General features: G+C 40.9%; 1 protein-coding gene across 6 annotated transcripts in view; it reads left to right on the top strand.

The window, feature by feature from the left end:
* Nbas (NBAS subunit of NRZ tethering complex) overlaps positions 1 to 19,295 on the top strand; it is a 275,296-nt gene that overhangs the window by 162,101 nt on the left and 93,900 nt on the right. For 4 of the 6 annotated variants that reach the window (XM_013119857.3, XM_013119855.3, XM_013119854.3 and 1 more), the window contains exons 37-40: positions 556 to 669; positions 952 to 1,039; positions 9,933 to 10,009; positions 10,333 to 10,470. In XM_013119857.3, the coding sequence (XP_012975311.1) occupies positions 556 to 669; positions 952 to 1,039; positions 9,933 to 10,009; positions 10,333 to 10,470 (417 nt within the window). The remainder of the gene's footprint in view (positions 1 to 555; positions 670 to 951; positions 1,040 to 9,932; positions 10,010 to 10,332; positions 10,471 to 19,295) is intronic. The other 2 variants (XM_005079052.4, XM_013119856.3) reach the window with 1 other exon arrangement.

The following is a 19,295-nucleotide window of genomic DNA, read 5'->3' as shown; positions in this document are numbered from 1 at the left end:
TGCTTGTTAATCAGGGATGACAATAATAAACTGAAGGATGTTTGGATTGGTGAATGATAGCAAAGGAGTCCAGCTAGGGAAAGGGGCACAGACAGGCCAGGCTGTGATTTGATGAGACTTGACTATGTGAACCTGAGCCAGGCCTGGAGAAAGAGTCAGACCTCCTGGAGGTCCATAGACCTATAATACCATGTAAAAAAACTCTGTGTGGTTGGCAGAGGGACACCATCTGACTCAGAGCCACTGGCAGTGTGTAGAGCAACACAGAGTAGCATTTAGAGTGGTTACTCTAATACTGTTCTCCAGCACTTCTGATTCATTGATGTCAGCATGGCCAAGGAGGTCAGGAGGCAGCAGGGTGGGTGAAGTGTCGCTCACAGGCTGCAGCTGCTGTCCTTTGGTCCTTTGCTGGGCATCTGTGTCATTCTGCCTTCGCTGTACAAATCACACAGATTGCTTTTTCCTAAAGCCAGCACCCCCACTCCCCTCCCTCCTCCTTTCTACCTGTCTTTGGTCTCTCTTTTAATCCAGTTTTCTGCACATTGTTCTTCTTAGGGGCAGGAATTTGGTGGAGCATATCGAATGGGAGCTGTAGCCAATGACAACCTAGAACAACAAGGATGCCATCCTTTTTATGAGTCCGTCATCACTAATCCCTTTGTAACTGAGGTAAGGCAATGTGCTTAAGAAGACGGACTTAACTGCCATGACTAAGGTGAAACTAAAATTTCCCTGAAGTACATCTTGGGCTTGGCTCTTACTATGTTAGCTATTGGTTTTGGAAACATGGTATTTTACAAGATGTAAATCCACCAAAGTGTTAAATAAAACAATGTGCATTAGTGAGGAATAGTTATTCAGCTCACCAGAAGCCATGAAATCCTGCATCCATGTTTTCTAAGTAAAACTTCTGCTTTTGTGTCATCTGAAGTGACCTGTGCCACCTATCAGCAGGTTCCAGTGGAAAGCTTCGCTGAAGTATTACTGAGAACCGGGAAGCTGGCAGAGGCTAAAACAGAAGTGTTCCCGACCACGGAAGGTAAGGCAGTCAGTGCTCGACCAACAGGGCACAGGTCCTATTAGAAGTGCCATAAATCTCTGAATGGGTGGGTCGTTTGGAAAAAAAAATCACTTTCAGTAATTTTGAATTGCCTCTAGGCAGCTATTCTTTTTGAAAGTATTTATTGAGTTCTTACTGATTTCTAGAAACACACTTAGAAGTCTGAATATCATACAATTCATGTCTTTAAGATGCTAACTTTGACAGTGAATGTGTCCTCTGCTCAGTGTTTATTTCTAGTATTTGGATTTAGAGCTAGTGCTGATCTACAGAGTTTTCTACGTAGTGATGTATTTATGGTAGGATGTTTTGGAAAACAAAGAAATGTGCGAATTTACTAAAGGCAGCTTTTTTGTCTTTTTTCCCCACTTCTCTTTTTAGTTTGATGCTTCTTTTGGAGTATCTAAGCATTTTAAAAAAATAACTTTTAAATCATGTGGTGTGTGTGTGTGAGAGAGAGAGAGAGAGAGAGAGAGAGAGAGAGAGAGAGAGAGAGAGAGAGAGAGAGAGAGACAAGGATAACTTGTGAGTCAGTTCTTGCTCCCACCATGTGAGTCCTAACAATACTCAGTTTGTGAGGCTTGTGGGCAGGTGCCTCAGCTGAGCAGCTGTTCCTGTCCCAGGTGTTTATTCAGTAACATCTCCCTGCTCTCTGCCCTTTGTGGTTAGCATTTGTCAAGGTCTGAAGGCTGCTGGAGCTCCAGCTATCTAGTCTATTCCGGGCCATCAGTGAGAAAGTAGAAGAGGCGATGAGGACAAAACTCGGGCGTCCTCACAGGGCTTTACTTACGTAGTGCCAGGCACCTGTCACTGTCACTGCCCAGCAGCCTGGCCTGTGCCTTCCAGGCTGCCAGAGCCCTTGGCTATGTGCAGCATAACTGGGAGAAGCGCACTGAGAAAGAACTTTTTACTTGACCTAGATACAGCATAGGAAATATATTTTCTTTAGTGTTGACTTGCACTTGGTAAGCTAGAGACAGGGAGCACTTACCTGTGTGGGCCCCAGGTCTGTGTTTCTGTTCATCTGAACGAAGCAACAGGCAGGGAGGCGATAGTGTGAGAGTGTGTGCTGGGGAAAGTCTTTGTTCTGCCACATTCAGCATCTCAAGCGGACTCTCACTGCAAACTGTAGGCATTTTAAGCACATTGTTATCCTATTTGTCTCTGCTGAAGTTCCTGAATCTGTAGAGGGAGTTCATAGTGTAGGTATTCCCTCCCTGGCCTGAGTTCTTGGGTGATGTCACAGTGGTGCACCATCTGTGTACCTGCGCTTAGATATCTTCTGATTTGTGTATTCGGCTTCCACCTTGCACTTCACAATCCAATTATGATTTTTACCCTTTTATCCGGATCTACCTCTCATATTCTCCTTATTGATTACATATTAGAATCACTTAGAGAATTTTAAGAAATACTGACGCTTACATACATATTAAATTGAAAACTTTTTCTTTCAGAATCTTTAGATTTGGATTCGTTAGATTATGAAATTGTAGTTAAGATTATGTGTGTGTGTAGTTTTTCCGACATTCGCTCATCCCAACCACAGTATCTCCCCCACTTCCTTCAAACTCTGTGTTCTGGGCCCTTTTTCCTGGCAGGACAGAGAAGCCACATGTAGTGTTTTCTGTCTGTTCTGCTCAATCTGCAGTTCAGCCTCTGGTTGCTGCATCTGCTGTCAATCCTTCCAGAAGCAACAGGGTGGTCTGCTTGGGACATTCAAAGTGATTGTTTGTTCTTGTGGTGGTGAAGGGTGGTGTGGTACCATGGTTCTCGGGTTAGTGGATCTAGACTGTGCTCTCCATTGATCTGAATGCATTTTTGTGTGTTGGAGGTGGGGTAAGTAAGATTTCAGGGCACCTGTGTGTTCTGTGTCCTGGTATTTTTTTAATATCCAATATTATTGAATAAAAATATTATAGGACTAAGAAAGGATATTTTGTACCTGCCCTTAATTTGTGGTGAACATTTAATCTACGAATCTTGTTAATAATAACCTCTTTTATTTGGATTAGTTTTTAGTGAAGCATGTTCTGAACTAGCTAACATGGTTCTATGGATAATGTTAATATATAGAGAAGATATGTGTAATAGTTTTATACCATCAGACAATGGCCAGAAACCCAGTGGAACTGAAGAATAATAGAAACTAAATTTAGTTAAATTTAAAATCATGGTAGGAATGTGATTCTTGATGGCTTTTGATGTGGATTATAGCACACATTAAACTTCCACAGATAATTTGAATTTTTAGATTCTTTTAATAAAGTTGATGAAAAAGTTTTTCTGGAAACCAACTGAAAAAAATTAATCATTATTTAGCTGAATGAATGATTTAATTAATTGATTTCCAAATCAATAATATGGGTGACTTTGCTCTGAGCATTTAGTTCTGGAACGGAATCACCTGGAGTGTTTTCTAGAGGATTGGAACAGATTATCTGATTTTGAATGCTTAACTTCTCTGGAAAAATGAATTACTTCCAAGGTTTGCAGACTAGCATTGCAAATTAAACTCACACACTGCTAAAATATAGAACAGTTCTTTAAAAAAAACATGTATTTTAAATTTGATGTGAAGTTCCTTTGACTGATTTTCTTCAGTCAGTATGGAAATCTTTGATGCCAAGGGTAGTATGAGGCATGGTGTCCTCCCTTTCCAGTCCTCCCATTAGTTTACTTTAATGGCTGATGTGTTAGGAGAGACCCCGGGCTGGGGTGGAAGAAATTAATGAGTTGTGATCTTATATGGAAAGAAAGTGTTATTCGATACTAGCTGGGTTTGTTATGGGGCCATCCCTGGACACCTGGGTTTCTAGTAGGCCACATCTGAGGTTAAGAGTCAGCTTAGCTGGCTGAATGCTGGGATCAGACCTGGACAACTGTTCTAGAAGGAAGCTTCTGTGAGGAAAAGGTGAACAACAGTGAGATTGAACATTGGACATACTTATTTGTACGGGAAGACATTTAGCGATGTAAATCTTCTAAAATGTGTTGAGGGAAAAGGGAAATAGACTAGTGTCCATTGACATCAATCTTGTGGGGGTATTTTCCACAGGGCAGACTGTAAAGTGGGATTAAGATAAAGAAATGACAGCCACCTTCACCACCCACTTAGGGAAGAAGAGGTAGAGGAGTGGACCATTTGGAGACAAGTGTAGGGAAATCCATGCTGTTGAAACCCATAGACAGAATCATCTACCGTTGTACAGTGCCATATTGAGAGTTGAAAAAAGTAAAGAAAATTGGGTTTCACAGTCAGTGGTCTCACATCAGTTGTGACATAGGGATGCAGAACTCAGGGAGTAGACATGAAGGCAGTGAATACCATGCGCGGACCACTCATTTAAGATGAACAATGAAAAGGAAGGAACACTGTTGAGGTGTTAGAATGGCTAATTGTCAAAGGAAGAATATTTTCCTCCAGACACCCTTGGCTTGTGTGTTGTCAGAAGGCACATAGGAAAGGAAGGGCTTACTAGAACTCTGAAGTCTCCTTTGCAGATGAATGGAAATCATTGCCATCTTCTACAGAGAAGATGAGGGGCAACAGATTCAACTGCTGTTGAGTGCTGCCTGGGCGTGATAGGCAACAGCAAACACAGCTGTGGGCTGACACGTCCCATTAATCAGGGGTGGCTGTTTGAGTATACCGTTCCTTCTGAATGAAATTGGGCTTCTTGTTTAAATGTAATTATTAATTCATTAAGAATTATCATTTATATAAAATGGAAGTAATTGCCTCTTTTACCTGTGCTACCTCTTACAAAAAGGACTTATCATTCATTCAGTATTTGGGGGGAAAATGAAAACAGGTCCTAACTGAAACACGGCACTTTTAGCCAGTGGCTGATGGAGTGGCTGAGAGGTCTGCCTGCAGAGACTGCCCTGCACTCTCCCTGCCTTGCTTCACTTGCTCCTTGCTTAAGAGGCCATGTGTTCAGACCCCAGTCCTGGATGCTTTGAAAACCAGAAGGGTGTTTTCTAACTTGTTGCACCTCTAAGCCTGAACTGAGAGGACACGAGGCTATTATTGTCTGCTTATCCCCTATAGGAGAGTTTGAAATGCTTTGCAGCACATTGTTAATGGCTATGGTTATTGGCTGATCATAGAACGTGCTGGTAAAAGTGCCCTATGTCAGGTACAGCAGAGCCTCCTAGATCTGAAACAATCTCTGTGCTGAAACTCAAATCAAGAGGACCTGGTCATTTTTCCAGGGCAGTCTAATTATGGAGATGGCTTCCTTCCTTCTCTCTCATTTGTCTAAGTTTCACTGTATAGGTCTAGATTTTGCCCTGGTTGTTATTCTAAACTGCACCTGGAATTTTAGGTTTCCTTAGGTGTGCAGACACTTAGGTATGAAAATGATTGTCATGAGGGGAGGTGATCGATATAGATCCCTAAAACAATAGTAAAAACATCTGGTGGGCAGCAGTGACTGGAAGGGCCAAGGACAGCATGCATAATAAATGCCTTTACTGATCTCTTAAGAGGGGAGGGAACATTGGCAAGGTTAACTTTGGGTAGACTGGGTAGCCCAAGGCTATGGATTTAGACTCTAGTTGTCTAGTACCAGGACCTGGAGTGATTTAAGAGAAATAATTGTATAAAACAACCAGATCAGAGAAACTGGTGCATGTCAAATGTATGTTCACAGAGTGTGCATCATGCCCATCATCCGCTAGCTCTGGGAGGACAGCTCCTCTAAGATTAGCAATGACTCCATAATGTCAAAGCATTGTAAAGGCAGAAAATAGAGAATGTAATGGGCATAGCTGTGCATCTGGCATCTGTGTGGGTGGTGTTGCACTGGAGCAAACATTTGTGTCTACAGTGATGGCTTTCACTGCTAGGACAATGATGACCCTTAGAGAAAACTTCAAGTGAGATGCCTGTCACTACTCATAGTTCATGAAAATTGCCTAGTTCCTATTTTACTGTTTTTGATATAAACTGTGTATGTATATTATTAAGTTCAGAGATATTAGTAACAGTTGGGGACTTATATCTGGAATATAGTATAGCTCTTTTCATAGATAAGCTTTCTGGAATTTCTGATGCAGATGAAAACTTTCCCTTTGGAAATGTCTGCTGGAGATTGTTTATTGTAACTTCTGTCATTTCTCTTTTGTTGCCTTGTTTGTTTGCTTTGGAATATCTTCCACATTGTAAGCATATGCCTAGGAGCATCCCATGTGGAAGCATACTTTAATTCCCTGATGATGCTTTGATTTTTGGAACAGTGAATCAAAGAAAAGTTGAATTGCTGTTCCAATAAAGATGTGATGAGAAGATTGTCAATAATGGGACTTAATTTCCCAGGTGGGACTAAGCTTGGCTCCAGCCACAGCTCTGGGAAGCCAGGTCCTGTGCTAGCTGGAGCAAAGCCACAACACGTGAGGTAGATGCTCCTGAGGGATCCCTGGCAGGAGATGAGTGGATTCAGATAGAGTAAGTTAATCTGAAGAAAGTTGGAGGAGAAGTGGAAATAGATTAGGTCAGGTTTCAATTAAAGGTCACATTTGAAAAACCCTCAATAAATAAAATTAATAGGGAAAAATTCTCAATATGTGAAACATTGGAATTTCTTTAAAATAAGGTTTCCAGAGAACTGGTAGACAGCTGCTGAGTAATACAGTGTGACGTAGACATTGGTCAGAACTTCCCCGCTCACCAGCGAGCTACCTGGGAAATGAAAGTCTCATTACTGACCACTGTATGCAGGGTTTTTGTGATGTACAATTCAAGTTGTCTTAACTAGTCCTGTATCTTTAGCAGTCTAAGCTTGGCATGCTTCCTTCTCTTATTTTCAGGTGTCTAAAACATAGAGCCATTGCTGTAGTTCATCCTTAAACTTGAGATCTTCAGGAACATAGTTGTCATCTTGGACTTCTGTCTTGCTCCTGTAATTGTTGGTAAAAATTTGATTTAGGCTTTTTATATTGCACTTTAAAATTGTTTGTTTAGAGACTTGCTTTTGTCCTAATCCATTCATTCCTTAATGACAAGGATTGCTTTGTATTTTAGGGAATATTTACTTAGAGAGGTTTCTCTTAATATTGAAAGAGAGGATAAATTTGGAAGTGGATTTTGATATATTTTGATTAAAAATGTCTCTAGAATTTTATGATTTCTTTGGAGGCCCGACTGTGGTTTATTTGGTTCCAAAGGCTTGGAGAGCACATTGTGGATGTATCTCTTCCTTACAGAAATGGAGCACTTTGAGAAGAGGCAGGGTAGAGAAAGCACAGTATTTTCTCTTTGAATCACCATAGGAAAATTTGTATTCTAGGGCAACCTTTGACACTTGTAGGTTGTTGCTCATTCTTCCAGCCATCAACTAAGCTCAGATTATACTAATAACTTTAATATTTGTCTAAGTAAGGCAAAATTCCTGTGGGAATCCTGTAATGTATTTCCAGAATCAAATTCCATTCACTTTGGTTTATTCATACAGTGTTCTCTTTCACTTTAGTATGATTCTTTAAAAAAAATAATCTTTTTCAGAAGTTTCAAGCAAACACACACACACACTCACACTCCCACACACACACACACACACACGCACACACTCACACTCACACTCCAGTGAGCTTGTATCCAGGTACAGCAGCCATCCTACATCAAGCCTCCAGAGCCTCACGTCGAACTTTTCTCTTTCACTGTGGAATATTTGTATGCATTTGTCTACCACAAGAAATGAAAATTATAACAGAGCTAGCCAAAAGTAGATGTATATCTTTGTTTATAACTTATATTCATTGTCTGTATTTTGCCTATCTTCATCCCCTAATCGTTATCCTGTCTTGTTCTTTTTCTATCTTTCTATTATACAGTACCCACATATACATTTGTCCACATTTGTACATATATTATTGTCTAGATTTCACAAATGAAGGACTGTATGCAGATTTTTCTTTCTAAGATTGTGTGGCCTTCCTTAATGTCATTCTAAGTTGGTTCATTTTCCTGTATATTTTGTGATTTCATTGATGGAATACTATTCAGCTATAAATTTGTCATATTCATATATTTGGTGTATACACACACAGGTTGATTCCAATTCATTGCAATAGTGTATAAAGCAGGAATAAACATGGGGTGCAGCTGTCTCTATGATGGTGTTTGAGAGTGTGTATGCTTTTTAAGCAATGAGGTCACATTGTGAGTGTAAATGATTGCAAGGAATGTGACTAATGTCACACATAAGTAGGATGTATCGTTATCAAAACAAATTGTGTGTAAATCCAGAACTGATTGGCAATGTACTGTTCTCTCTCTGTCTCTGTCTCTCTGTCTCTGTCTCTGTCTCTCTGTCTCTCTGTCTGTCTGTCTGTCTGTCTTACTCCTCCCTCTCGGTTTTTCAAGACAGTCCTGGCTGTCCTGGAAATCACTCTGTAGACCACATTGACCTTGAACTTACAGAGATCTTCCTGCCTCTGCCTCCTGAGTGCTGGGATTAAAGGCATGTGCCACCACTGCCTGGCAATGTGCTGTTCTCTTAAAATTATGACAGTGGCAGGTTGATGCTTGTCATCTTGTGGAAAACCTGTTAATGGTTAGAGAAGTTTAGTGCACGAATAAAGCAAATGGCAGTGAGCAAGAGGGTTGTTCTTGGAAAGAACAAAACGATGGTGATTTAGTTCATAACATAGGCTTTTGTCTTAAATTACAAAGCTACATTTTTTTATTTTTAATTTTTATTTTATGTGTATGGGTGTTTTGCGTGAATACATGTATATCTGTGTACCATGTATGTGTCTAGTGCTCACAAAGTTCCTTGGTTCCCCTGGAACTGACGTTATGGGTAATTGTGAGTTATCATGTAGGTTCTGGGAATTGAACCTGGGTTCTATGGAAAAGCAGCCAGTGTTCTTAACTACTGAGCCATCTCTGCAGCTCCTTATGAAGCTATCCTACTGTTCTGGTCTTATGGTATTCATGTAATCACTCCTAGTTAGCTGTTCTTGATACAAATGATTGTGCAGCACATCCCTAGTCTTTGAAGAGACTGAGTTCTGAGAACCTATCATGGATGTGTTTATGCTTGAACTTTGTAAGAACTGCTGTGATAGGAGTAGCTCTAGTGTTAGTAACACACACTTCAGAATTTCCCAGTTACAGAGGGATTAATGTAGTTAATCTGTTTAACATAGTTTGATGTTAAGTCAGTACCAAGTAGATTTTTGTGAGCAATTAAAGAGTCTTAAACTGTCCCTTGAAGTCATACAAGTCTAAGCATGATACTTCTAACTAAGTGCCATGTGGATCCTTAAGCAGTGTAAGGTAATTATTAAAGATTTTCTTCTATTCTCAAGAATATCATACATATATACAATAACCATATTTTCTCTGCCATTTCCATTTTGTTTTCCACATAGATCCCTGAACAGATCTCCCTCCAGTCCCATACCCCCTTTTCTTTTGTACTCCACTATGCCCAGTTAGTGTCACCCGTGTGTGTGGGCAGTCCCTGGTGGCCACTTTCTTAACAAGAGTGATTCTCCCTCAGCAGTTGCCATCAGCTACAGAAGGCAGTGTTTCACAGGGCTCCTCCCATCTCCTTTTTGCCTCCTTTTCCTCTGTGGGCCCTACACCTGGAAGGTGGGGGTGGAGGTATTGCCATAAATGTTTCATTTGGGGCTAGCACTCACCTCTCGCTCTCTGCACTGCAACCGGTCATAACCTGTCGTGCATCTGTCCACTGACTACAGCCCCTTGGCTTCTCTGACCAAGGCAGAGAGCAGCTCAGGTTCACATGTCAAGTATGCATATTTAGTAGGAGTTTTACAGCATTGCTCTTTAGCAAAGTAACAAAGCAAGTTCCTCCCCAAGTAACACAGTTTTTATTTTTATCCCCTCTACCTTCAGTTCTTTTACAACTAGCAAGTGATGCTTTGGCGAATGACATGACACTGGCCCTGGCTTATCTCCTTGCCTTACCACAGGTAAGCTTACCATACTAACTAGAACTCAGGTAAATGAAAGCCTGTCCTGGAAGTCAGTGTTGGTGCAAGAGTGAATTGTGTGTGTCCTCTTTTCCTGATAATGCCTGGGTACCAGAGACCAAACTGTATACTGCTAACTTTAATGTTCAGTTCATGTTTCAATCCACTTTTATATAGAAATGTCTACTTTATTTCTGAATTTTCATAGTGCATGTTATGGGGGGCCGGGGAGCTCAAATTGATGCGATAGAAGTTTGAATCATAGTCCTAGGGTAATCAGCATGTGATGAATTCTGAGTTGTTTCTCTGTCGCTTCTTCCTAGGTGTTAGATGCTAACAAGTGTTTTGAGAAGCAGGCTCACTCGGCATTGTCTCTCCAGCTGGCAGCATACTACTACAGCCTACAGATTTATGCCCGATTGGCTCCATGTTTCAGGGACAGGTGCCATCCTCTTTACAGGGTGAGTCCTTATGGATTCTACTCTACTAGTGAGTTGAGTTATAGCTTTTCTGAATAATCAAGATAAGTATTTTTTTCCTTTTCTGCCTTGGCTTCCCACAGATGGCCCTGGCCTTTTTTTCTGTGAGGTATAGCTCCTTCCCACATAGTGTGAAGAGGCGATTGTCTAATACCAATGGGGACTCCTGATTCTCTCATTTCTTTTCAAAGATGATTTTACTAAGCTCTTAGGAGACACTGAACGGCAGAATTTGTTTTTTTACTTACCGTCTCCGAAGGAGGCTGGTTTTCTAAATCAGCATAGTAGAGGTGTTTTCCCATTCTTGGGAAACGTTGCTTACAGGATTGAAGGTTTAACTGTTTACAGGCCGAGGTGCGTGCCATCATGGTAGAGTTATCAAGGCAGCAGGAGCTTGAAACAGCTGCTCACATCCCTCCCATAGTCGATGTGTACATGCTGTTTAGTCCTCTCTGTTTGCAAGTCCCGGATCACAGCCTGGTTTCATCAATGGTGATGGGTCTTCATCATGTAATCATGCCCACATTTGCCCCCATCTTCAGATAGTCCTTTATTGCTATATCCGAGTGACAGCACTACTACCCTCTGTTGTAGACCAAAAGTGTGGCCATCATGACTGGAAAGTCCTCCAAAATTACTTGTGTGAAGCACATGTAGTGATCAGCGTTGGAGAATGGTCTGTTATTTGATTTGGATTGTTTTAAGAAAACTCAAATGCCTAAGTAAATAGGTCAGACTTTCACACTGTGCACAGCTCTAATGTCCATATTCTAACGAAGCATGATTCTCCTTCTCTGACCAAGGCAGACACTGAAGAAATAGTTTCATAGGTGTGTCAAAAGTTTCACTGTCATAGCCATTCTAAACAAATTAGACCATAAAGCATGTGACAAAACACAACTTGTGACAACAATTGCTTTCATCTTTCAGTTTTCATTTAAAAGGAGAGTGTGTTATACCATTTTGTTACAGCACAGGGTTATCTTCCTAGGACCACTGTTGGGTGACCATTGTTCCCAGGTCAGTTTTATACCTTAGTAGTGTCTGGCTAAGCAAGCACTATGTTCTGATGCCCTCTAAGTGTGAGGCATTTATTTGGGGACTGTAATTTCTTTCATGGTTGTCACTGCTATTTTCTACAGCTATAGTTGCTAATCATACATAAAATTACTCTAGTAATTTTGTTTTTTTTTAAAGTCTCAGATATTTTTATATAAATCATGAAATGTCATCCGGAAAACAATAGAAAAGCGTGTTCAAGTCCTGGGTTCAGTGTCCAACACTATAAACAAATTAAAATAAATGCATATCAATGGGTCATGGTATAGACTGAGAGAATGAAGTGGTTATATGTAAGGAGTATAATGGCCTTAATGGGACATACTTCACAGGTTTGACACTTGGCTTTCAGCCATGACACTGGTTCTGCAGGCTTTGGAATCTTTGGAATTGACATGTGTAGCAGAAATTGCTAACTGGTCAAGGCTTGGAGGCAATATCTACTTCGACTTTTGGTTCAAGTTCTGTATTTTCTGATCTTTCAAGATGGGAACTAATCACACTGTGAGTCACCGCCTCCATGCACTTAGCAGTTCTAACTGGCATGCTTCCCCTGCTGTGATGAACAGGATCCTTTGAAATTACATGCCGATGCAAAGCTTTCTTCATTCAAGTTTCTTTAGTGAGGTATTGCATTGGTTTCTTTTTTATTGCTGGGACAAAACTCCGTGACCAAGGCAACTTTCAGAAAGAAAGCATTTAACTGGGCTTCTGGTTCCAGAGGACTGGAATCTTGATGGCAGAGTGAAGGCAAGGAGAGCTCACATTTCAAGCTGCAGGCCAAAGGCACTGAGGATGACCTGAGTCTTTAGAAAGCTCAAGGCCCATCCAGTGTGATGGCCACACCCCCACCCACATGGCCACACCTCCCACACCTTCACAAACAGTTCCACCAACTGGGGACCAAGATTCCAATCACATGACTCTCTGGAGGCCATTCTCATTTAAACTAGCATAGGTGTCTTCTTGTAGAGATTAAATAGGAACTAAGTAGGTATTTGTGGTGAGTTTATTTTGTGCTGATTTTCATTAGTATTATATTATATACAAAAGAAACAAATAATTTGCTTCAAGACACCAATTTGTTGAAGCACAGTGAAGTTTTACCTTGCCAAATGCATTGTAGTTTGTTGTAAACATGAATATTTTCCTAGATGATGATTTTAAATTTCAAAGTATGTTTGACTTTGTTTTCTGGATATGATTGACATGCAGTGTAGGTGCTTAAAAGGGGGTCCTCTCACCCCATTTTCAGGCTGTCATTGTATTCATTAGCTTTTGGTCATGGTTGCAGTCACCCAAGAGAAACAATTTTAAAAGAAGCCAGAATTCTACTGCTGCTGTTTGTAATTTCCAAGGCTTGAGTACATATTTGGTTGACCCCATTGCTGGAAGGAGGCATCGCACATCCTGATGGCATAGACATTGGGCAAGGATTGCAGAGAGGAAAGGAGTGCTGCGTCAGTAGATTCCACCAAGTAGAGACCCACTGGGGTTAAAGTAGAACAAGTGATCGAATCAGGTTCTCAGTTAACAGAAGAATTTCTGTAGTTGGATTTGGTTTGTATGGAACTATTCATGGGCCCACGGATTATCAAATGAATATACAGATCATTGAATATGAAAGGAAACAAACCTTGGGACACTAATAGTGGATTTAGTTGTGACAGGACTGCTAACACATTCAGGGTCATGTTCAAAGAACCTATAGAGATCCTGCCCAATGTATACTACACAGCATGGGAAACACTCAAGGGTGCAGATTCTCACTATGGCACAAAAGGACTGAGGAAAGTAATACATGTGACCTCTGCTGCCAGCAAGACTGTTTCTTATTTTTCAGCTCCCTTGGCAATAACAATGGCACTTCAATAGAAGATGGACAAATACCAGAAATAGTATTTTATACATAATCTAGTGTTAAAGACCATTTAGTCTAATCTCAAAACCATAAACAACTGACCACAAATAGTTTGAGTGTCATGAGTATTTATAATTACAGAATAAGAAACATTTTAGTTTCTTACAGGAAGTAAAAGAGTTTATTTAAATCTCTGTATGATTCAAAGGCAGATTTTTCCATTTTCTTGTAACCATCGGGGCAAAGATAATCCAGTTTGTGTGAAAAACCACAATCTTTCTGCTTTGTCTTGTGTGATTCCATAGGTATGCTGACTTGGGATCTTTCAGTAGTTTGGGAGTTCAAAGATTTTTGTCATATGTAGCAGATATGGGTGTTTGGGCTTTTTAAAAAAACTTTTGTTTTTACTATTTTGAAAGTTAGGTCAAATGGGTCAGTATTCCTACAGAACTCTTTTTAACTCAAATAAATAATTTCAAAAAACTAACTTATATTTGGGCTTTTGAAATATCTGGTTGTTAGCATTTGGAATAATGATAAAAATAAGCCTACAAAAACACCCAAGAAAAATTGCAGTGCATTTACAGAAAAGGTATTTTGTAATAGTATAGTAGTGTATTGCATAGTACTGTTTTAAAGCTGTAAGTAGAGTTTGTATAAATTCACCGTGATTGATATAAACAGATCTACAGGAATGATCTGAGATGGATTCTTTATCACTCCCATCCCACTATGCCTGTTGTGGGTGCTGCCAGTAATTCCTAGATGGTTGAGATACAATGGAAGTACCGACAGATACCGCCGTATCATCGCAGTAACCTTGCACAGCAAGAAAGAGGATAAAATACTAAGTTCTTAACAGCTGCTTTGCAATCATAAAGTTGTTCAACCAGTCACTCCTACTTAAAAGGAAGGAGACTTTTTTGTCACCTGCATAGTTCTATCCAAGAAGCAAAATGCTTGGTAGTTGTGACCTTGTTAATGTGACTGACACATCTATAATAAGAGTGGGTCAGAAGGCTATCTGGCAGTGTGATGATGCTACATTTTATATATAAAACAGATTTTTAAAAATACAAGTGAGATAACATCTTCCCCTCGAAAATGATTGTCTTATACAAAAATAAGCCTTGTATAAATTGAACTTAAGGGGCATCAGTCTATCAGATAGTTGTGGAAAATTGTTAAAAATTCTTTTAAGTATCAACTTAAAATTTTTTTCTAAATAGGATATAAAGGATTTCATCAAAAGTAATAATTGGTATTTTCAAGAGGGCAGGGAGGTGATGTGTTGGTGGACAGGGTCTCTTGAAGTTGGGAATTTTTTTGTTGTTGTTTACTCTGGTACCATGATCTTATGTTGTCAGCCTTAGTTTGCTGGAATACCCATTGATGTGTCATTCTTCTAAATTGAAGTTTATCAAAGACTATGGTAACCATTAGGGGAGGTATTTCTTCCTTAGCAAATTGCTTGCCAGAGGTAAGTTAGTGCTTTCGACTTTGGGCCATATGTATGCCTTGCTTTTTACTGAACAACTGTAAAGGAATGTAGTTGACGGAAGGCACAAGAAACGGAAACACTCACTGACATTGGGACATCGCCTGGAATCCTTAAAATAAATTGGTCCTGTTTGTTTAAAAAAAAAAAAAGATAGTCGCATGATGTGTAGATCAGAGTAATGAATACTACAGACCAGAGAACCAAATGCAGATTCAGCATATACTCCAAGAGACAGCTTTGAGGAAGAAACCTTGCAACAGAGTCACACCTTGTCCCTTTCTTGGTTTCACATTCAAAGTAATTTCTAAAGAATTCTTTGGAGGAAAATTCTGGTTAGAATCATATTTACTCTGCTTCCTCTACTGAAAGCTGAAAGTTCTAAGTGTGCACAGTCCCTGGAAGGGTTACTAAGTGTGTACAAACATTCACGTCTGGCTCTTACTCACCCTTCGTCATTGCTCACCATCTCACTGGAGCAGCTTCCCAGAACACTCCCAATCTGTGCAGGCATTGCTCACATACCTAGCCTGCGTGTGCCTATTCATGGTGTGCACACGATTTTTTAGGGACTTTATACTCATTAGATAGTGAGGTATTTGGAGGCAGGGTCTGTTGTATTTATTAGCTTTCCCAGTGCTTAGAGCAGGTCCTGGAATATGAAGGGCTAATAATAAACATTTCTCAGGAAGATGGCTGTAGTACAGCCTTTTAGTGACGGTCTCACATGTGACTACTTTGTGCCAGGCAGTCATCCCACAGGTAGGCATTGCATTCTCCTGGGGAATCAGGCCTGTATTAGTTACATTTTGCTCTTTCAATAAGACACCGTGACCTAAAGCTACTTATGAAAGAGTTTATTCTGTGTTAGGATTCCAGAGAGTGTCTGTCCATAATGGCAGGGGAGGCCTGGCATCAAGAGGCCTGAGCAGGAAGCTGAGAGATCACATCTTCCACATGAACACAAAGTAGAGAGTGAACTGTAGGTGGAGTGAGGCTATAAACTCAAAGCTGGCCCCAGTGATGTCCTTTCTCCAAAAAAGTTGTCCCTCCTAAACTTTCCATAACCTCCTCAAACAGTGCCACCGTCACTGAGCAAAGTGTTCAAATGCAGGAGTACTTCTCATTCAGACTACCACGTACTATCATGAGCAAAATGTAAAGATAACTAATGGGAAGTAGAGAGGTGTGTGTGTGTGTGTGTGTGTGTGTGTGTGTGTGTACTACCTAGAAGGGTCAGGAAAGGTATCAGTTGATAAAGCTTATCCTTGAGTAAAGACAAAACCGTTAGTATCACTGTGTAGACACCTATAGGAAGAGCATTTTGGGTAGGAAACAGCAATACCAAGGTCACAGAAGTGTTCATCGTTCAGCCACACGTCCCGTTGTGTTTTATCACAAGGTAAAGGTCTGTGTCCAGGCCTTCCCCACTGGCTGAGGGGGTGTTAGGAAGGGTTGTGCCAGCAGTCAGCTGAGCGACATGTTCATCCGAGCTGCCAGTGCATAGTGGAAATATAAAGTGAACCTTACAGCCACTTGTCTGCTCTAAAATGCTTTCACATCTATCCTCCATTGGGCCCTGTAAGCAGCTCCATTGTGCAGGGCACAACTGTGCAGAAAATGACTCAAAGGGCTGTGGTGACTTGCTCAAGGTTACTCCAGTAGAAAGTGACATCCTGTCATGGTTTTCTCTGCTCATTACTTGGGCATGCTGCCACTCTGGCTTTTTTGCAAAAGAGAGAGTGTCACTTCTTTTTTTGACCTGAGTGATCTTTCTGGTGTACAAGTCTAATGGAAATTCCCAACAGGATAGTTATATGTGGTGCTGTGTCTGTAATATGAAATCTCAGCTCCTGTGCATGACAGATAAACTCCAGTGTACAGCTCTTTCCTATCTCACTGCCCCAGTTCGGACCTGGCCTCTTTAGAGATTATAGTCTAGCTGTTTTGAAGTTAATTTCTCAGAACTGATGATCCTGTGTGTACCTCTGTGGATGTGTGGATATGATCCTTTCTGCCCAGCTATCTGCTGCACACTACGGACAAGTGAATCTGAGATGAGGGAACTTCTCGAATATCCTTCCTGCCTCCTCCACAGACATGGGCCTCTTTCTCCCATCTCTTTATTCCTTGCATGTGTACTCAGGGTAAAAGGCTCTCCTGGGATATTATAGGTGATGTCCATGTGTCTTCTCTCAATTCGGTGGCTGTATTGGAGGACAAAAACCCCATTTCTTCCTGTATCCTCAGGACCTCATTGCCTATGCATACTCAGTGACTGCTAATTGGCATGTGAATGAATTCAGAACTCTTGTCCACTGCTGTGCAGTGGGACATTAGGACACTAGGAGTTTCTGATGTGCAAACGGGAGGCCTGACCTGCATGGATCAGAGGAGGGAGAGGCAGTTAGGGGACCTGGGTGCATGGAGTACACAGGAGTGTTCCACTGACTAATGACTCATTCCTTGACTGTCTTCAGCATCTTCTGCGTCAAACATCACTGCTGAGTTTGGAGTTAAGTATGACAAACTCCTGATGAATCATCCACGAGAGTGAAAGCAAAGTGGTTTCAATTTGTTACCTCCATGTAGCAACACCCTTTGAAGCTTGACTTTCACTCACTTGTCAGTGCAGCTGGTTCTGGTTCCAGTCTTTTCTCGTTTCTCCACTCCCTGTGGCTAGATGTGTGGGAACACTGCCTTAGCTAGAATGATAGGATACTGCCTGTGCATTAGGATGCTGTTATCCTGAGCCAACCAGCAGGGGTTGGAGCTCTCCAGGTTTTCTGGGGACATTTGGAGCAGACTCACTCTCCAGTAGTTCTCTTCAGTTTTATACAATTGATAAATGAGAAAATTACTGCCTCTATTAACTTTCATCCTAATTTGATCTCATTTTTAATGCTTAATACAAGATCCACATGTGGCCAAAATGTGGAGGTAGAGAAGATGGTATTCAATAAATTCTGTTTCCATTTCATGCCTGTCCAGCAGCAGTTCACAGATATCCATGTTTAGAGGAGTGTATTTCAGATAGATTGTGCTGTGCCCGCTTTCCACTCACATCTGACCTTTGTGATTGTGGTGTATGTGTTTGGAAATACGGTTTTGCTGTAGCAAGAAAAATAAAAAGACCCAGTGACTGATATTGGGTTCAAACTTCAAGTTGAAGATGAGAGAAGCAAAGCAGCCAAGCCAGTAGATCTTACCTCTACCCAACTGAAATGACAATCCTTCTCCATGAATACTCAGAGGCAAAACCTCTCAGTTCCTGCTTCCTCCTGCCTCATATTCCTTTCTACACCCAGCCACATCACTCCTGTCTCTATCTCCCTAGTGCTAGGATTAAAGGTATGAACTCTGTTACTCTTCACTCTTGTATAGGTCAGGGTGGCCTTGAACTCAGAGAGATCCATCTGCCTGTCTCCTGAGTCCTGGGATTAAAGTTGTGTGCTACCACTGCCTGGCTCTGGCTTGCTAGTATGACTGCTGGCATTAAAGGTGTGTATCACCATTGTCTGACCTCAATGGCTTGTGGTTAGTTTTGCATTCTAAACCCTCAGTCAAGCTTTAGTAAATCATAAATAATATATCATCACATCTTGCTGTCAGTTTAAAAGCTCTGAGACAGTATCAGTTAAAAATGGACACATGTCCTTTAGCTTTACAGGCTAGGGTAGCAAATGTAACAGGGATGACAACCTAAATTTCATGGAAGATTAATTGTTAATACCAAATAGAAAACTGTCAAAATAAAAGCCCGAAAGGAGATACCATACCACTTGTTTACAATGTCACAAGCTGTATTACCAAGAAATGGAGACCATCAGATGCAATAGACTTATTCCTTTTTGCTGCTTCAGTAGGATCAGTGAGCAGACTTTTTTGAGAATACCTGTGCATACCGTGGCGTCATAGTGCCTAGAATATATTTTCTAAAGAAATCATATTTTATTCATCCCTTAAAGAACTGTTACTGTCGTGGAGGTAAGTAGAATGACTCTTCACACTATTCTTTTTAAAGTTTTGGTGCCTTATTTATGCTGTGAGGAGTTTCCAGCCTGTGTGATATTTTCCAGTATCACTTGAGTACTGAATATGGAAGGTTCCAAAGCCACCCATGACATCTTTTAGTCTCCTTAGATACTGAAAGCTTTCACACTTACAAATTGTGTCTTCAGGGTTCAGGGAGAACAGGATGGAGTAGAGACAAGAGAGATGGATGTTTAAAAATACTCTGGACAACAAAAATTCCCAAGTCATGTTAGGTGGAAAGCTGGTTTTAGAACACTCAGAGAGATGACTAAGTAGTGTAGGGATAGTGTGTGGGAGGACATGTGGTTTGAATTTTCTTCCCAGCTAGCGGGCTGTAGCTGCAGCACTTGCCTA

The sequence above is a fragment of the Mesocricetus auratus genome, unplaced genomic scaffold, assembly GCF_017639785.1.
Source record: "Mesocricetus auratus isolate SY011 unplaced genomic scaffold, BCM_Maur_2.0 Super-Scaffold_100024, whole genome shotgun sequence".
Classification (NCBI taxonomy): domain Eukaryota; kingdom Metazoa; phylum Chordata; class Mammalia; order Rodentia; family Cricetidae; genus Mesocricetus; species Mesocricetus auratus.
Note: the sequence above shows the minus strand (reverse complement) of the source record. Positions and strands in the feature narration are given on the sequence as shown.